The sequence below is a fragment of the Triplophysa rosa genome, linkage group LG7, assembly GCF_024868665.1.
Source record: "Triplophysa rosa linkage group LG7, Trosa_1v2, whole genome shotgun sequence".
Classification (NCBI taxonomy): Eukaryota; Metazoa; Chordata; class Actinopteri; order Cypriniformes; family Nemacheilidae; genus Triplophysa; species Triplophysa rosa.
In genome coordinates this window covers 4749313-4760895 of record NC_079896.1, presented here as the reverse complement: position 1 = coordinate 4760895, position 11583 = coordinate 4749313, and the positions used below count along the sequence as shown (strand labels likewise).

Sequence of the window (11583 nt, the reverse complement as noted above, 5' to 3'; positions counted from 1 at the left end):
CTTCATAACACAGAACAGGCTGAAGCCTCAAAAGCACCAGGTCAGTTATACAGCTGGTACATTTTACAACACACACAGTTTCAGAGACAAGTATTTCACAGGACATCAAAAGTCTAGAAATCTTGTGTAATCTATGTCTAGATCCATGTGTAGATATGAAAATAACAGGGGTTCATGTTGTAATCCTAAAAAACTGGAAAACATAATGAACAGAAATATTGTGTAAACACAACACTCACCTAGTCACTATTTCTCAAATGATAAGTTGTTTTTATGATTGGTTCTGTAAACTACAAATAGGGCAGCCCTGAATCTGTATACTATCAACATTAAATTGATGAGTCATTTATTACATTGTATGCTTTGTTTTTGATCAATCTTATACATAATGATACATTATTATTGAGGAGCCAGGCAGGAAATAAATGTTTTCTATTCAATTTGCAATTAAGTATATTGTATTTCTAATCCAACTGCACAAATTAAGGATTTAATAAAGTGGGTTGAAATGTAGAGTGTACTTTCTCTGTGGAAAACTTCATGTTGTAACACGTTAAGAGTGGTTTCAAGTTCAAAGTCATGCTAGAATAGAAATGTTGTGATAAGAGTCCTACGGAGACATTTCACCATTTACTGGGACTGGGACGGAGGCAAACTGACGCCTTCTTTGTGAAAATGCAAGCCGTTAAATCCGTGACGAAAAAGCTTTATGGACACTTTCCCTGAATGGGAAGTTTCGTAATGACAACAAAGCGTAAAGTGAAACGCAGGCGTCTAATAATCCTTTAGGTTTTTCCACAGATTTCGAAAGCAAGGGGGAAGTACTTTCACAAGTTCCGGAAGTCTACGTCATTCAACTTTCCAAAAACATATTCGTTTTCATTTGATCAAACAGTCTGTATTTGTAGTAATTAATTCTTGTCAATATTCAATTTTAAGTTGCTGATATCTGTTAATATGTTTAAAATATAAAGGACACGTGGTTTTGATTCAGTTATTAAATTGTTAAATTCCCTTAAAAATCCTATAAACACAACAGAATTTGATTGTTTTCCGTTGTAATTATTCCATTAGAAATCTGCGGATAATAAAGATCTAATAAATAAAAAGTGTTATTTTTAAGCCTGTTGCGTACTGGAATTTCCGTAAATTGCGTGACGCGATTCCTAACGCCTGATTGGCCACAGGCATGAGGATGGGCGGGGATATGGGCTGGTGAATATAATCGCAGGGATCAATCATTACCCAGGACTATAGCACACCATTTCCGAGGATAACAATAAGAAGTGCGCGTTAAGACACACGAAACGTCATTAAAGAGGACAAATTTAATAAGGAGTCGGAAAAGGAGGAGATTTTTTCTATTTCGTACAGTGATTTCTTTTGGAAACTGTCAACAACTTTCGTCAGCAAGGCTTTTTTATTCGAAGAGAAGATGTTGAAAGTTTACCTCATGTTGGTTTTGTCGGCGGCTGCTGTTTTCGCGGAGTCGGTGAGTAACGTTAAAGTTACGTTACGTAAAAACCAAGTGAAAGATTAAATCAATGAAACAAAAATTTATTGATTTCTGTCATCACACGTATCGAAAGTAACTCGTGAGTTATCGTAGGTCTTTCAGCTCTTCGTAGATACATTTCTGTCAAGAAAAGGTGAGGGGATATGTGCTAGCTCGAGCGTTAGCCCTCTGACAACAGACACTTAACGTTAAGTTAATTTAGAAACAACAAGGGCTTTCTCTTATTTGTTCGGTGTCATTGTTATTTGTTAAAATAAATAAGGTTTAAATTAACATTTATACTTTAATTTAATTTCCCCAACGCCTATGCAAAAATTGGTTGTCTTTAATGTCGTATTTACTATGTCTCGCGCAGCTCGAGTGACTTAAGTGGTTTTAAAGATTGTACTAGAAACCATTTTAACATTTGGTTTTTGTTGTGTATTCTTTTAAGCAGTGTATTTAACAGTAGGATATGGGCTTTTGGCCCAAAACTAGTCTTGTTCATTCTTGCTTGTTGAGTAACCCAATAAAGTGACAATGGCTTTCATGTGACAGTTTTCTGCCTGTAGGTAAACTATGTTTAGACAGGATCCATTGCACTATAATGGATCATTCAGTGCACCAGGTTTAGTTTTCCTTCTTTTCATTTTTAACTCGGTCACTGAAACACCTGTGGTTTGGATGCCACCGCTTTGTGTCGGGCTGTTCTTTCATAATTCAGAAGAATAGCTGGGTGCAGATGTCTTTTCAGCAGGCTAGTGGGGAGTTGGGCTGAAACAGAAGACAAATGCCACCCAGTGTGCATGGCCAGGCGGTTACACAAACACACACACACACACAAAGTCAAAATGCAAATGCGTTCAGCCAAAACCTTCCATTCTATGAGACCATTGGAAAGGTGTTGTCAACCAGATCTTTATCTTCACTCCAAAACAAGCAGATGTAGATTATGGTTCGTGTTGGCGGGGGAATTATCTTGAACTTGTCTCAGGAAGGTTTCACTGTGCAGTTTCGTGTTGTAAGCCATAGAAAAATAGAGTACATATTAATTCATTGATGCCATATCCATTGATGCCGTAGCTCATATGTGCATCAGACGTTGTGGTTAAATGGAGGTGAGTAAGTGTAGTAACAAGCTTTCGCACAAAATACCTGTCTTTCAAGGCAAGAGAAGGCTGGCACATTCCTCAAAATCAAGCTGAAGTGCTTGTCTTCCTTTTACCCCCCCCCACCAACCATTCTTTTGCGTTTTCCTGAGGAATTTGACCCCTCCTGACCTTGACCAGTCTTCTTTTGGGATTTCGCACACTTGGACGGATTTAAATGGTCCGTTTCTTTTATCCTGGTTCCCTCCTCTTTAGCCACTGGACAGGAGTGTGGCTTAAACTGAACATGACGCAGTCACTTAAAACTCATTTTTAAAATTCCTTGTGTTTAAAAGTTCGAGTGTCTCCAGAAGGGAGGTTACATTTATTGCTTTTTCTGATCCTTTTTGGGAGTATATTAGTGTTTGGCACACATTCACGGCCCTTGAAGGAACACAAATTGTGTCAGATTATAGACAAGATTCTTCTAATTCCTTTCTTGCTTTCTCCTTATAAAGACGTGATCTTTTCTCTCCTTGGGAGAAGTTCAAGTTTGTTGAGCATCTATGCATCTAATAGCTATGCTAGGTGTCATGAATTAGGCATGAGGCGATTTGCACCTGAATGAGGTTCCTTTATTTATTCAATTAATTATTTTGGGGGTGCGGTGATTTCGAATGGCTGTTGAAAGGCAGAGAAATGAACATGATAAATACCATCGCCAGGAGGTAATGAATTTGGCATTGCTGTCCAGTGGCCTATTAAATCACTTTTGTGGATGGAATGTTGGCAGTGAGCAGGGAGGTTTTATTTGCTGCTTGGGCGATAGAAGTAAAGAGTTTTAGTCGTTTATTTCTTACTGCAACTTGGCACGTAAAAACCTTGTTTGTTGAATGTGTCATACGCCAGAAAGCTTATGTGTGGACGTCCAAAGGAATATCTAGAGGCCATGAGAAGGGAACTCTGTGTTTTCTAGAGTAATTTAGCAGACCACATCCGTTTAGTTTACTTGTGCGGCTATTCACCATATGCTAGCCAGGCTTTACTTGGAACTCCTGATACCAAACCAGCCACCAGCTGTCCTTCATAACAGCAGCTCTACATGTTACTGGTCTTTTCAGTTTTCTATTGATCGGCGTGGAGAGCTGATCATCAAATTTAACACTAGCAGATGTTTTTTTGTAGTACAGTAATAGTATCGCATAATAAACGGGGTGTGTTGGTTATCTCTGACCAAATGATTGCATGCTTGTTAACACTTGTGGCTTTAGGCTTGTCATGGTATTCTGAAGTCTGAATCATTATAATCTTTTAGCAAGTTGACTTGTAAAGCACATCTTCCACACACACCCCCCCCCCCCCCATGCAGTGACTTTTCCATTAAACCTTTTGTCTTATCTTGAAGTGTAAATGTTTGTGTTCCTGAAAATACCCCTTTCTTCAAGTAAACACCCATCTGGGTGTTGGTCAGGTCTACAGACTCCAGTGGGTCTAATCACCCATCTGATGTCAATACAAACACACAGTTTTCATCTAATAACACCTAATACTAGCTTGCAATTTCCTGTATTCCATGTGTTATTAATGGCCTAGTTTTGGAGGTACAGTTGCATTTTGATGTGTAGTTTATGGGTGATTCTGAGGAAACTTGCCAAAACTGTGTAGTTGATACTTAACCCGAAATCAAAACAAAAATGACACGTTATTGTCTGAATGAAGATCAAAATAAACCACAGAGATTTCTTGCAATGTGACACTGTTTCGAAACATGTTTTCCCCACCCTCATTTCTTAATACAAAACACATTTAATATATAAAATTCAGTAGAAATGTGATTGGAAATTTGGTTAATTGTTATAAAAACAGTGTAAAAACATAATCGTCTTAGTTTAGTTCCTTTACTAATCTGTTTTTAGGTTATTATTTTAAGGTGAAATATGACAAAATCTGTACTATTACCCTGTCATATGGTAGATTATATTTTTCTGGATACTCTGTTTCTACATTTAAACTATCTAATGTGGACAGATAACAGCGAACAAATCAAATTACATCTAGTTTTTATTTAAGGTTTTAACCAATCAGGGCAGCGAGTCTCAAAGTCTTTCTTATACACCCAGACTGCTTCATGTTTTCACACATAGGCCAGACCACACAATACTGATTGTTTGGGCTATTCAGAATGGCCCATTGTGTATTAAAAAGGCTTTGAGCTCAAGGTGAGAATCTTCATTAATAAAAGCCACTAACAGATACAAGGAAAATACGTTCACACTTCCTGTGGGAGAGAAAAGAGGGCGATGACACTGTTGCTGAATAGTGCTTTATGTTTGATTGGTTGTGGATTTTGAATGAAAGATCAGTTATGTTTCCCTCAAATGCCCTAATGCGTCAGGGTTGTGAACAGGTGTTGGGGTGAGAATTTAGAATGGAATTGGACAATGACGTACCACTTGACAGGCAGGTGAGTCCTTCCGCCCCACTGGGTGTGTGGGTTAAAAAGCTTCTATAAATAGTTCTTGTCAAGGTGGAAGGAATTCTGCCTTGGAATTCTGTGGAAGCGGGACTTTCCCACCGTTGTGGGCGAAGAACCTATCTATCTCACAAGGAAATCAGATGAGACAATGCTTTGGCAAAGCCGATTGGTGTGAGTGACAGACAGAGCGATTGTGGTACAGACTAATGCTGTAATTAGTTGTGACCCATAAAGACAACAAGGAGAGTTTACAAACCAAAACTGATGGCACGCAGGTAATATTATTTGGGCCTTTTTTGCACAAGCTCCAGGATCACCAGTGTCTTTGCTAAGAAAAGAAGGTACTTGGCTTTTAGCATCAACGTAAAACTAAGATTTGAAGCTTATTTAAATATTGGCCTTTCAACTCAAACATCATCTTATCTTCTGATCACCATTGACCGTACGTTCTGTTTAACATCGTAATGGATGAGTCACAAACTGTGATTGGCTCTTTTAACCTTTCCCAGTCTGACTTACTTGAACAGATGCCAGACCATTTGTCAGCAGATGGTCGGATTTACTCCGAGCTTTGCTTGTCTTGACTGAGCTGAGCTTACCAAGCAGGCTAATTTACACACGCTGCAGTCGTGTCCTGGCATTACAGTTTACTAGAAGGATAAGGGCCTGGATTTTAGCAAGCGACTGACCATTTAGCATGTAGAGCTACTGTACTATTCGTATGAGACACGTGTAGCATTTGTAGCCATTGACATTTAACTTAGTGTGACTCGTTCGGACATGCCGATTTTGAATAAGTTCAAATGCAAATGTGATAGCTTAGGACAAAGAACAACATTTTAGGTGAATAGGCTACGGCCTCCCATTAAACAAAGCACTATTGGTTTCTTGCATGTTGATGTTTCTTTCAAATCTTGGGGAGATTTTTTGCAATGTTGTTGCTGGGAAATTAAGAGCAGAAAATGTTTGTTTCCTGCATTGTGAGAGAGAAAAGTGAGGGACTTTCTTCAACAGTTCAACTGGTGGTTGGTGGGGTTTCATTCGGTTTCTTTCCCTGTTATACATTTACTAAGAAGTGAGGGGCTTGCTTAGATTTTAACCATCAGTTAAAAAGAACCACAGTATGTAGCGGTTGTGTGTCTGCGCTGTTGGAAGACATCCGCTGTACTTTTTTCGTACGCTTCTTTTCTTATAAGCTCCTCGAGTTGAGGATTTCTGAATGTAGGGGAATTTCAACACTGTAAAGTTGAAAACCATAAAGTATGTCGGTTTCTCGCCCTACACCCTCTTGTGGTTTCTCTAGCTCTCTCACTCGCTCTCTCTCACTCTCTCATTTTCTTTTATTATCTTTGAACAACAAAACAGACTAGAGCTGACTTGCAGTTTCATGTGTTGTTCGTATGATCCTAGTTTTCCTGGAAAATGAGTCAGCCCCCTGATCTTCATTCCAGTCTCCATTTAAAAAAAACAATCCTCCCTTGAGTAACCAGAGCCATTTAATGTGCCAAGTGTTACTATGGGATAACTGCGCTAATAGTGTCTGTATTAAAAATCTGTTTGAGGTTCTCTTTAAATGTGTACGTTTTCAAAATCCTTTAATAAGTGAGCTTGCATGTGGGCTGGGAAATAGCTGCATATGTGTAATATTTGAAAATTTGTCTAGGGATTGTTTACTTTGTGTTAGCTGGCAGGAGTACACACCTGTGTGTTAAAGAAGTTGTGATTTTCCCGGCATATGCAACTTTTCAGTAAATCATGTTTGATCAATCTGTTATTGACGGCGAGCAGGAGAGCGAAACAGATAAAGACCCTCAGCCCCTGTGCTGTGAATTCTTTCATCATTTTACACAATGCCAGCAAACCTGTGCTAACTTGCTAACTTCTCTGTCTTTGAGGCAAGTCGTGGAGGGTTTGGAGTACAAAGTGGAAGTGTGCGTACTGCGTAAATGTTTTTTACTGGTTTAAACTTGCAGTCAGATGGGTTAGCCATGTTAGTTTGTAAAATTGATTGATGGAGTCACTACAAGAAAAAAATTGCCATTAGATGGCGATTATGTTACATTTGTTTTGTTTTTGACCACACATTTAAGGCTGAATATATTAAAATACAAAATTCACAAGTTAAGCAAGACTATAAATATCTAGTTGTTTTTAATGCATATTTTGGCTATTACGTTTCTTAAGACACGTGTCATACGTTATGTGATTTGTCTTTGACAAGTATAATTGACTCTAATTAAACTTCATTAGCAAAACTAGTACTAGAATGAATCAGTAGTGCATTTCTGTGAATTACTTTAAACTGTCTGTTACAGTAAATTGGTTTAATTATACTTGGCTTTGATTAAAATACTTTTGATGTTAAATGTAAAACTTGTAAAATGTTTTGCTTGCATTAAACATAATGAAGTCGCCCTTTTTAAGTAGTATTAGAGCAAATACTAAAAATATTGAGATCGTCTTCCTCACAATTATGCTGTATTGTCCAGTCTGCTTTCAGTCACGGCAACAGCAAAAAAAAAAACACCACCAGTCTGGGACCTGAATAGTGTTTCTTGACTGCTCTTGAGGGTGAGAGACAAAGACAAAGAAATAAAGGGAATATAGATGGAACATAAATCAAGGAGTGCACTTTTCTTCCTCCTGTTATTCTAATAGGCTTAAGTCCATTAAAAGGGTTTTCTCTTCAAAACCTGTTCACAGCACTTGGTCCAATGAATCTGCTAACGTGATTATCAGGGTAATAAAATAATTAGTCTCAATTACTTAAAATGCGTTTGCACAGTCATCATGATGCCATAGATAAAGGGGTTGACAGTAACCTATTTAACTTCAAAGTGTTTTAAGAAAAAAATGGTGTGTGAACGCAGTGTCTTCACTTTCTGATGTCATTAAATTCACTTCCAAGAATAGGCTTTGTGCATTGTCTTTGATAAAACAGCGATAAGAATACTTAGACTTTATGTAAATTTGATTGTGTTTATCTTATCTAGGTAAGAGAAACAGAAACGTGGGTACCTTTGAAAAACAAAGCATCTCATGAGGAACTGGAGTCTTCGGGGCACTCTCAGAATGGAGATTTTGAGTTCGCTGAAATCACCCCGACAATCGATGATGAGGATGGCCTTGATGATGATGAAGATGATGAAAATTATGATGACATGTCAGGCTCTGGAGGAGCAGAGATAACAGATGAAGACTTGGAGGTAATAATTCAGTTTCTTTGCCATGTTTTGTAATCAAGATGATGAACAATTTTACTAGATACTATCACTGGGATACTGTAGAAATGGCTGTTAAAAATACAAAATAACGTAGCCCATTTATTGACGCCCAAAGCAAGTGATTTTTCTGGCAAGATTTTTGCAGTGGATCTAACTGCTTAGATTTCATTTGAGAAGAAAACTGCCAGTATCAGACCAACTGCACTGCCATTTGAATTTTGTGGTGACCATATTATTCTTTCCCAGGATGAAATCCTTAACTCGATCCCTGATTTTGACCATCCGGTTCCCCCAAAACCCACTATGGATGACCCGATTCTGGTGAAGAACAACGAGGTGTTGCGTCGAGGACCAAACCATGATGTTTCCGAAACCAGTAATGTGCTCATGTCTCATGCGGGAGACGACAGCTTATTTAGCAACAAAGAAGTGCTTGCAGGTAAGACCGTTTTCCTTACGGTTCACATCTTTCTGGTTTGCGAAGCAGGTTAAGTTAATTCAGGCACATCGAAGGCCTTGCTAGCATGAACCATATTTTGTTATTTGCTGTTTCTAGCAGTATTAGAAGATATTTTATTTTATTACACAAATTTGGAAATGATATGCCCAAAATGTTTTAAATGTTTGAATGTCCCTCACACATGTGTCTTTTTTACAGCTGTTATTGCAGGAGGAGCAGTCGGTCTCGTCTTTGCTGTCGTTCTCATCGTCCTCCTCATTCACTTTGTCCTGCGGATCAAGAAAAAGGACGAAGGAAGTTACGACCTGGGCAAAACGCCCATCTACAAGAAAGCCCCTACCACGGAAATCTACGCATGAGCATACACATTCTCTCTCCTTTGAACTATAAGCTCACATAGTGCCTCGCCTTGACGGGTAACCACCAACCACAGGAGGACCTCACACAAATAATTACTCAGACTGGACTTTTGCATTGAAATCTCATCAATCGAAAAGTCACTTGGACAGGAGGCTACCTGTTGCCAAACTGGTCCGTTCAAAAGCTATTGTCTTTTTGTTTCTGCACACCACCGTTTTGCTGAAGTTTGTTGCCTTTTTACTTGTGTGCTCCGTTGCATCTATTCTTTTCAAAACACTACGCAATGGTGCATTCACAGGTTGAAGGGTTCGGGTCACCAGCTGACAATTTCAACCACCCATCTCAGTGTCACGATTGGTGCTACAGTGGGTTGGTTACTGTACCCTGTTTTGTTTTTAAATTTTCTTATTTTTTTAACCTGTGTGCTGTAAATCCTTTTAATTGTCTTATTAAACATCAGCGGTGAAACCATATGGAGAGCATGCAGTATATCTTTGAAACAAAATCCTGTCGTACTACGGAGAGCAACATATGAAATGTACTGCATTAAATGTATACTTGTTTCAACGTGGTGTTGGAGGATAATGTACATTCCACATATCGCATGTAATTTCCGTGGTGGTTTTGTTAAGTTAATCGAGAGTATAGATCCACTACATTGCTGCTGGACTGTCAGCTAAGCTACTTTAACAGGTACAGACATGTTGTTGTCGATTGAATTTCAGTTCATCGCTAACAGATATTAATCATCCAGGGATCTGTATATAGCCATTTGAATAAAATGTAAAACTTCGGTACGTTTAGCCATTTCTTGACAGCCTTTTATTTACCAAATATTTAAATGCCAAAATCAATTTTAATTCTCTTATATCTCATCCTGGTATTCGCTTTGGCACAAATCTGTTTGTGAAACAGATACTTGCGTCTATAGCTTTCAAATTCATGTTTTGTTGGCGAACAATGACCAATGCTAGTACTAACTTTTTGTCGTTTTTCAGTGTTTTTGTAGATGTTTTTAATTCTCATTTTATTTTGTTTTTATTAATTTAACTGTCATATTTTATTGCCTGCCTTCAGGTTGGGGCTTACCCCTATCAGCTGTTGTACATGTGATCATTGTTTGTTTTTGTTTTATATACAGTAGTGCAACATTTTTTTTAAAGCTGTTAGTTTTTCAGCAGATTTTTGTAAAAGAGTTTCTATTTCTTTTAGTCCTTATTAAGCCGAATCTATTTATATTTTGTAGCAGGATGTTCTGGATTAGTTAAGACGAACGTGAATGAGCCGTGTGGCGATAAAAGAATAACAAATCTGCTGCTCAGTTTGGTCGCATCCAGATGAAATCACTGATCTAATGAAGAAGTCAATGAATCATTGATTTCTATTTGCAGGTTCTGATCTGTTGAAAATAAAGCTATTTTATGCACATAACCGTCTGAACTGGTGTCTTGACTTCGTGATGTCACTTCCACATTAAAGCCCAGAGGAGGTGAGGTGATTGAAAGTGTTGGTTTAACACACTCCTCTCTATTGACCTGAAGCACACCTGAATCAACTCAAAGGCATGACGTAGATTATTAAAGTTGAAAGATCTGAAAATAGAGATGCTGGGCAGAAAGAAAGCATGTTTTTGGTTGTAACCTGAGGATGTGGCCCAGGGTTCTTATAACATAAATCACAAATTGAAGCTCATCAAGAAGCAATAAAAAAGGCAGATGATGTTTCAGTCCTTTGAAATGAAGATATTAGATATTAGGTTAAATTAATGTATCTGTCTGTGATTTCTGATCATCTTAAGATCAAAGTGATTTAGGGTCTATTTGGATCATCTCACAGATCATTAGGTCCAGTGTTTATTTGAAGATTTCAGTTTAATTTGTTATTCAAGTGAAGTTGATTGTCCAGTTGTTTATAATTAGCTTGTTGTTTCAGATCAAGTACAAGTACAAGTATTAGTTTTTGATTAAGAAGATCTTCAATACGTAATCCAGTTGGCTCAGTGTTGAAAAGGGGAAATTCCACCCCCAAAGAGAAATGACTTAATCCAGCTGTGTGTATTTTATCTAGCATGCTGATGCCTGTCTGCTCTGCAACCAAAACAAAAGAGCATACCAGAAGAGAGACTGGTTTATCTGTAAGGATGAAGGATACAAATAGAGTTTACTAAGACTGAAATGTTCAGGTTTCTCGGACACACAAGAGACCTTTGATCATTAACTTCTGTTTTTGATTTTACAATGAGAATCATTGACAGAATGTGTTGATAAGTGCAAAACTTTAATCGTGTGTTAGAAACAAAACAACATTTATGTTGTGGCTTCAGTGTCCAAAAATCTTAAAACTTACGTATATCACCAAGGAGAACATTTTGTTGTTTCAAACATGTCCTACAATGTACGTCATGCATGAAGGTTAAGATGGGTGTTGTGTTATAGGGGAAAACATTGCTTATATAACAATCCATGATGATGTTACATGAT

General features: G+C 37.9%; 1 protein-coding gene across 1 annotated transcript; it reads left to right on the top strand.

The window, feature by feature from the left end:
• Positions 1–1240: 1240 nt before the first annotated feature.
• sdc4 (syndecan 4) lies at positions 1241–10534 on the top strand. The gene is made up of 4 exons (XM_057338499.1): positions 1241–1492; positions 8053–8265; positions 8530–8722; positions 8942–10534. The coding sequence occupies exons 1-4, from the start codon at positions 1436–1438 to the stop codon at positions 9100–9102; spliced, it is 624 nt and encodes a 207-aa protein (XP_057194482.1). The 5' UTR covers positions 1241–1435; the 3' UTR covers positions 9103–10534.
• The last annotated feature ends 1049 nt before the right edge of the window (positions 10535–11583 follow it).

Coding starts and splice junctions, on each gene's coding strand:
- sdc4 (XM_057338499.1), top strand. CDS start 1,436: ATGTTGAAAGTTTACCTCATGTTGGTTTTGTCGGCGGCTGCTGTTTTC. Junction 1,493..8,052: donor CTGCTGTTTTCGCGGAGTCG/GTGAGTAACGTT, acceptor TATCTTATCTAG/GTAAGAGAAACAGAAACGTG. Junction 8,723..8,941: donor CAACAAAGAAGTGCTTGCAG/GTAAGACCGTTT, acceptor TCTTTTTTACAG/CTGTTATTGCAGGAGGAGCA.